Genomic DNA, 6,545 nt, shown 5'->3' with positions numbered 1-6,545 from the left:
TAAACAGAGGCCCTACCAGCTCCATAGGATTCAACTGTCCTGAGCCTAAATGGTCAGGAAGAGAGTTAAATCTAAGTCACCTGAGGGTGTTTGGATGTGATGCATATGCACACACAAGTGATGGGAAACTGGAGCCTAGGTCTATAAAGTGTATACTTTTAGGACATCAAGAGGGCACTAAAGGTTATAGGTTATGAGATAGAACTGCACCAGGGGTAAAGATCATTATCAGCAGAGATGTAATCTGTAATGAAGGGGGTTTCCCTTGCAAGTTTGCTAACATTGATGCAGGTTCTCCAAGCAACAATGTAACCCAACTAGGTCAACCAGACACTACACTAATTGAGGTGAAAGCAACCATTAGGCAACCAGAGGACACCCAAACTGAAGATGACCCTGTACCAGAAGAAGCAATAACACCTTATGGACCTGACCAGCATGAGGGTGAAACAGAGGAGGCCCAATATCCCTTGCTGGATGAGCTGTAGGAATACTAACTAGCAAAGGACAGGACAGAAAATAGATTAGGCCCCTTACAAGGTACTCATATGAAGAGCTGATCTATACTGCCCTACTGGCAAGAATTGAAGTACTGAGGATAGAACTAGAGTCATACTCAGAAGCAATTACTTCAAAGGACAAGCACAAATGGTGGCAAGCAATGAAACAGGAAATGAATTCCCTAAAGGTAAATGGGACTTGGTCCCTTGTTCCTAAACCTAAATATCAAAAAATTATTTAGTGTAAATGGTTGTATAAGATTAAGGAAGGTGTAGTAACAAATGAACCACCTAGATACAAAGCTAGATTGGTGGCCAAAGGGTTCACCCAAAGGGAGGGCATAGACTTTAATGAAGTCTTCTCTCCCATATTAAAATATAAAACCATTAGGATGATGCTGTCTGTTGTAGCTCACCAAGACCTAGAGTTAGAGCAACTTGATGTAAAAACAGCCTTCCTTCATGGGGATTTAGAAGAGCAAATCTTCATGGCCCAACCAGTAGGCTTTGTAGATAGTCTAAGACCAGACCATGTATGCAGGCTGCATAAGTCCTTGTATGGACTTAAACAGTCACCCAAACAGTGGTATAAAAGGTTTGATACCTGTATACTTAACCTAGGATTCACTAGGAGCAAATATGATAACTATTTTTACTTTGCTCTAAAAGATGCCATGCCTATTTACCTGCTGCTTTATGTATATGATATGCTCCTAATTAGTAAATCAAAATCAAAGATAACTGAACTAAAGGCTAGACTCAGTTCCGAATTTGATATGAAAGACCTAGGAGTGGCAAAGAAAATACTTGGAATGATTATAGATAGGGACAGAAGTAGGAGTACCTTAAAAGTCCACTAAACACCATATCTGCAAAAATTAGTCTCTAAATTTGGAATGTCTGATTGCAACCATGTGATAATACCACTGGCTAACCATTGTATACTGTCTAAGTCACAATGTCCTAAGAATTCTGCTGAAACCATAAAAATGGAGACTGTACCTTACTCAAATGTGATAGGATCAGTAATGTATACAATGATTAGCACCAGACTAGATTTAGCTTTTGCAATATCTTTGTTCAGTAGGTTCATGTCAAATCCAGGAAGTGATCACTTTGTTGAGTAGGTTCATGTCAAATCCAAGAAGTGATCACTGGATTGCTTTGAAATGGGTACCCAGATATATAAACAGTATTACATGTATAGGTTTAGAGTATTGCAAAAGAACATCTACACTTGATCTTGTGGGGTTTGTGGATTCAGACTTTACAGGTGACAGGGATAGCAGGAAGTCAACCACAACATATTGCTTTACCCTTGGAGGGAATTGCATCAGCTGGAAATCAAAACTCCAGCCTCTAGTTGCCCTAACAACGACTGAAGCAAAATATGTGGCCCTGACAGATGGTTTCAAGGAAGCCATATGGATGCAAGGATTACTGACAGAAACTGAGCAGACTAGTAGCAAAGTAACTATCTTCTCAGATAGTGAAAGTGCTATACTATTAATAAAAATCCCATCTATCATGAGAGAACAAAACATGTGGACATGAGGTTACACTTCATTAGAGACTTGATCACCAAAGAGCTGATTGAACTAAAAAAGGTTCCCATTGAAGAAAACCCAACAAACATGGGAACAAAAATCGTCAGTCCAGCCAAGTTCAAGCATTGCATGAATTTGCTATTCCTGAAGTAATCAAAATATCAACAGAGCTATGAGGGAATCAATTGAGGCACACTGCACCAAAAGGGAGTCAAGTGAGAGAGTTGGTTTCAAGTCTTCAAGGTGGAGATTGTAAATGTGAAGACTAAAACGATGCCACATTACTTAAACCAATACGCTATCGTTTCAAGAATGAATCGGGACCATTAGTCTTCAAGAGATCCAACGGCAGAGTTCGGTCCATCCTGGTCAACGATATATAAGCAAATGTTTCTTCAGTCTTCAACAGAATTAGTTTTTATTGATACTGTGTATTAGGTTTGCTCTGCTAGGGTTCATCTTTCTATTCTGAAATCTTGATTTTGTGTAACTTGTTGAGTGATTGGGTTTATCATTCTAATAGAGGGGTATTGTCTCTCTTAGGGTTGGGAATCTGAGTGTTAGTTTCCTAGGTTGCTTGTTACCAGATAGGGTGATTTCGGGTTTTCTTGGATCGTTTGATCTTGTGTCTGTAATCTATAAACTGGTTCATCAAATTAGTGCAGTGAGCTTCGTCCATTTCCGTAGCTCAACGTGGATGTAGCCTTCCCATTCTTGGAAACGTGAACCATAGTAAAAATTGTGGTGTTTTGATCTTTTGTGGTTGCTTGTTTTATAGGTTATAATTTTGGTTTGTGAGAGTGTTATTACAACATGATCCTTCATTATTTGCAAATGGCAGATATTATTTTGTGCCCTTTATTGGAAGTAGTTTTTCACAAAGTTGCTTCTCAGCTTTTGAAAGAAATAGCTCTTAAATGTGGGTTTGAGGATGAGATAGACAAGCTTTGGCATTCAGTAAGCATCATTCAAGCAGTTTTTGAAGATGTAGAAGAGTGACGAGTGAAGGAGAAAGCAGTGAAAATATGGTTGGGTGAGCTTAAAGAAGTTGCCTATGATGTTGACAATTTACTTGATGAGTTCTGCTTGAATGCTCTAATGGCTAGGAGTCGAGGCTTCTTCGTGACGAGGTCATTTACCGACTTCTTTCCTTCTTTGAAACCAATTGCAATTTATCTTGAATTGTTCCCTAAGCTAAAAGAAATTAGAAAAAGATTAGACTTTTTGGCAGCTGAAAGGCTTAACTTTCACTTGAAAGAAGGTGCGATGTTGAAGAGGAAAGACAAACCGGGTCTTTTCTTATTGAATAAGAAGTTGTAGGAAGAGGTCAATGGAAAAAATTCTGTTATCCTTATAGTTGGATTAGGAACTCTGGGGAAAATCATTCTAGCTCAACTTGCTTATAATGATGAGAGGGTGACAGAGATTTTTTAACGGATAAACTAACATAAAGGATTATAATAGTATCATAAAGAGTCAAGAACATTAAGTCAACTGTTTTGAGGTTTATTATAATTACATAAATTCTCTTATGATGTTTGAAATAATAAAATTTCTTTTGTTATTGATAAACTATTAGTTTGGTGCTAGAATATATATCTATAAATTAATAAATATTATAAAATTGTTTTCGTTATATTATTTTAATCTTTATAATTTAATGATACGGATTTTTATTACTTTATAAATTAGATTATTCTTATTATATCAAACCTCAAGGCCATTAATATGATTTTTTTATATAATATAAAATTAGTAAGTAATAATCATAACAAACTATACATAAGATTATTTTAATAATATAATATTTCAACAACATAATTAGTTTAACAATCTCGGAAAATTATTTATCCTTTAATTTTAATACATCACATTCCACAATGTAAAATAAATCTTTATATATTTAAATTTGGAAGAACAAATAGAAAAAAAAAAAAAAACATTTTTAATATCATGTAAATTAAATTCAAATTTCAATACTAAGATTTATTTAATCTTAAGACAAATTTTAGTTGGCTTGGCCTTCATTTTCACTGGATAATTTTGGAATTATAGAAAACATCCTGAAACCGAAAAGCAACCATCCTCCCCTGAACACATGGCTTTGAGATTCCCATTTCGTTCGTCTTCAATCTCTCAAAAACCCATCTCTGAAAGGTAATATTTCATCTTTGTTAGCTCACTTACACAACATAACAACCTCAAGCTCCAATAATGAAGTTTTGTATTCCTTCGAAAAACCCTTTGAACGATCCTTACTTGCTAAATTCCTCAAAGAAAATTGTCGATTAGGTAACTTTACTCTGAATGAAGCATTGTACTTCTACTATTACATGATTAATTCGCAACCCATTTTTCCAATTTCATCATTCACTACTTTGTTTAGTGCACTTGCAAAGAAGAAGCATTATTGTGAAGTGATTTCGTTTTATAAGTGGTTGAATTCGATTGGGTTGTTTGCAGATTTAATGTCTTTGACCGTTTTGATCAATTACTTGTGTAAAATTGAAAGGGTTTCTAAAGGTTTTGTGGTTTTTGGGGAGATTTTGAAGAAGGGTTTCAGCCCAGATGCTCCGACTTTTAATTGTTTGATCAAAGGTCTGTGTGTAGAGAGAAAGATTGTGGAGTCGATGGAATTGTTTCAGAAAATGGTTGTTGTTGGTTGTAGGCCTGATGTGACTACTTATGGGACTTTGATTGGTGGATTGTGTAAGTGTTGCCATTAAATTGCATGAAGAGATGGTTAATGAGAATATAGGATTTGGTGTTATTTGTTGGCCAAATATTTTTACTTATAATACTATAATTGATGGTCTTTGTAAGGCTGGATTAATTGAGAAGGCTAGAGAATTGTTTTTGGAAATGAAGGGTTTTGGAATCAGTCTAGACACAGTCACTTATACCACTCTAATTCATGGATTTTGTTGTGTGGGTGATTGGAAAAAGGGTACAAGTTTATTTATTGAAATGATGGATCAAGATGTGCGGCCTTCTGTGGTGTCATTTAATGTGCTCATAGATGAACGTTGCAAGAAAAGGAAATTGGACGAAGCAAATAGATTGTTGGAACTTATGATTCAGAGAGGAGTGGATCCCACCGTTTATACTTACAACATTTTTATGAATGGATTGTGTAAAATAGGGGAGATAAGTCCTACCATTAAGTTGCTTGAAGAAATGGCTAAGGGAAATGAAGAATCTGGTGTTATTTGTAGGCCAAATGTTGTTAGTTATAGTACTGTAATTGATGGTCTTTGTAAGGTTGGATTAGTTAAGAAGGCGATAAACTTGTAGTTCGAAATGAAGAGTTCAGGAACTACTCCAGACGTAGTCACTTATAGTATTTTGATCAATATGCTTTGTAAAAATGGGCACTAGAAAAGGCAAATGAGTTGTTGTCACATATGAAGAAAAAAGGTTGTGCTCCAGATATAATCACATTTACTACGCTATATTTAGGTTTCCTCAAGAATAGTAAGATACCAAAAGTTGTTGACCTCCTTCATAAGATGGCGGAGAGAAATGTGAAGCCGACTGAATGTACAATGTCCTTAGTCATGCAGTTACTAATGAAGGTAAAAAATTATAGTGAATGTTTGAACCAACTTCCTCAATTTCCGGTCCAAAAGCGAAATTGAAGTTTTCTTGATAAAAATTTAGTGAGTATTAAACTTTTTTTGGAGTAGAATCCTGCAAAAGTTCATCCAGCAGCCCAAATGCTCAATTTTGGTTACTCTAAGAAGAAAGTTCAGTAAACACTTTCATCTGTTCGAATTTGATAGGGAGAGTGATGGGGATGATTAAGAATGATGGCTTCCCTTATTAGACATACAATTACTTATCTGTCTTTGTTGTAAGTGCAAATAGTGGAGGTGGCAGCATTGCAGGCTGTGTTAGCATTTGCACATGAAATTGGTCTAAAGAGTTTGAGGATTATTTCTGGTGCAAATTTCAGTAAGCAAAAGTTGTATATGAGAAATTGTGGAATGGTTCTTACTTCTACTAGGACAATAATGGTCCAAAGGATGATAAATTTCTTTATACAATGTGAGTTGATTTATTGTGGAGGCTACTCCCCCAGATGGACTGGTGCTTCTTAAATCCCTAATCCGACCAATATAGAGTTGATTTGTTGCAAACAATGTGAGCATCTCCCTGCTCTTGGACAATTACCGTTCTTGAATGTTATCTACATGTGTGGCATGTTGGCATTGAAGAACATTGGGAGCGAAATCTATGGCAGAGGCTCTAGAAGACCATTCCAGTCACTTCAAGAACTCACCTTCATAGATTTTCCCAATTTGTAATTTTGGTGGAGCATGAACATAAAAGAGGAATTCCCTTCGCTCATCAAGCTAACTGTCAAGAAATGTCCAAGGTTGAAAAACATGCCATGGTTTTTTTCTCTTCAGCGTCTAGGGCTAAGGCATTGTAATGAAATGATCTTGAGGTCAGCTGCAAACCTTTCCACACTCTTAAATCTTGTAATTGATGTCTT

At 36.0% G+C, this 6,545-nt stretch overlaps 2 protein-coding genes across 2 annotated transcripts; both read left to right on the top strand.

Annotated features, from left to right (window-relative positions):
* Positions 1-1,631: 1,631 nt before the first annotated feature.
* Positions 1,632-4,773, top strand: LOC116131340 (pentatricopeptide repeat-containing protein At1g73400, mitochondrial-like). Its single transcript, XM_031417001.1, has 4 exons — positions 1,632-1,995; positions 2,889-3,042; positions 3,154-3,308; positions 4,511-4,773. Exons 1-4 carry the CDS (start codon positions 1,632-1,634, stop codon positions 4,771-4,773), a joined length of 936 nt encoding a protein of 311 aa, XP_031272861.1.
* A 13-nt stretch (positions 4,774-4,786) lies between these two features.
* LOC116131339 (pentatricopeptide repeat-containing protein At1g62720-like) lies at positions 4,787-5,341 on the top strand. Its single transcript, XM_031417000.1, has one exon. The coding sequence runs from the start codon at positions 4,787-4,789 to the stop codon at positions 5,339-5,341; it is 555 nt and encodes a 184-aa protein (XP_031272860.1).
* The last annotated feature ends 1,204 nt before the right edge of the window (positions 5,342-6,545 follow it).

Source organism: Pistacia vera, unplaced genomic scaffold (genome assembly GCF_008641045.1).
Source record: "Pistacia vera cultivar Batoury unplaced genomic scaffold, PisVer_v2 Contig232, whole genome shotgun sequence".
NCBI classification, from domain to species: domain Eukaryota; kingdom Viridiplantae; phylum Streptophyta; class Magnoliopsida; order Sapindales; family Anacardiaceae; genus Pistacia; species Pistacia vera.
Note: the sequence above shows the minus strand (reverse complement) of the source record. Positions and strands in the feature narration are given on the sequence as shown.

Bases quoted from the DNA above. Each gene is read 5' to 3' on its own strand.
- LOC116131340 (XM_031417001.1), top strand. From the start codon at position 1,632: ATGTCAAATCCAAGAAGTGATCACTGGATTGCTTTGAAATGGGTACCC. The intron at 1,996-2,888 runs GTGCTATACTAT...TGCAAATGGCAG, and splicing joins TATCTTCTCAGATAGTGAAA to ATATTATTTTGTGCCCTTTA. The intron at 3,043-3,153 runs GTGACGAGTGAA...TCTAATGGCTAG, and splicing joins GTTTTTGAAGATGTAGAAGA to GAGTCGAGGCTTCTTCGTGA.
- LOC116131339 (XM_031417000.1), top strand. From the start codon at position 4,787: ATGGTTAATGAGAATATAGGATTTGGTGTTATTTGTTGGCCAAATATT.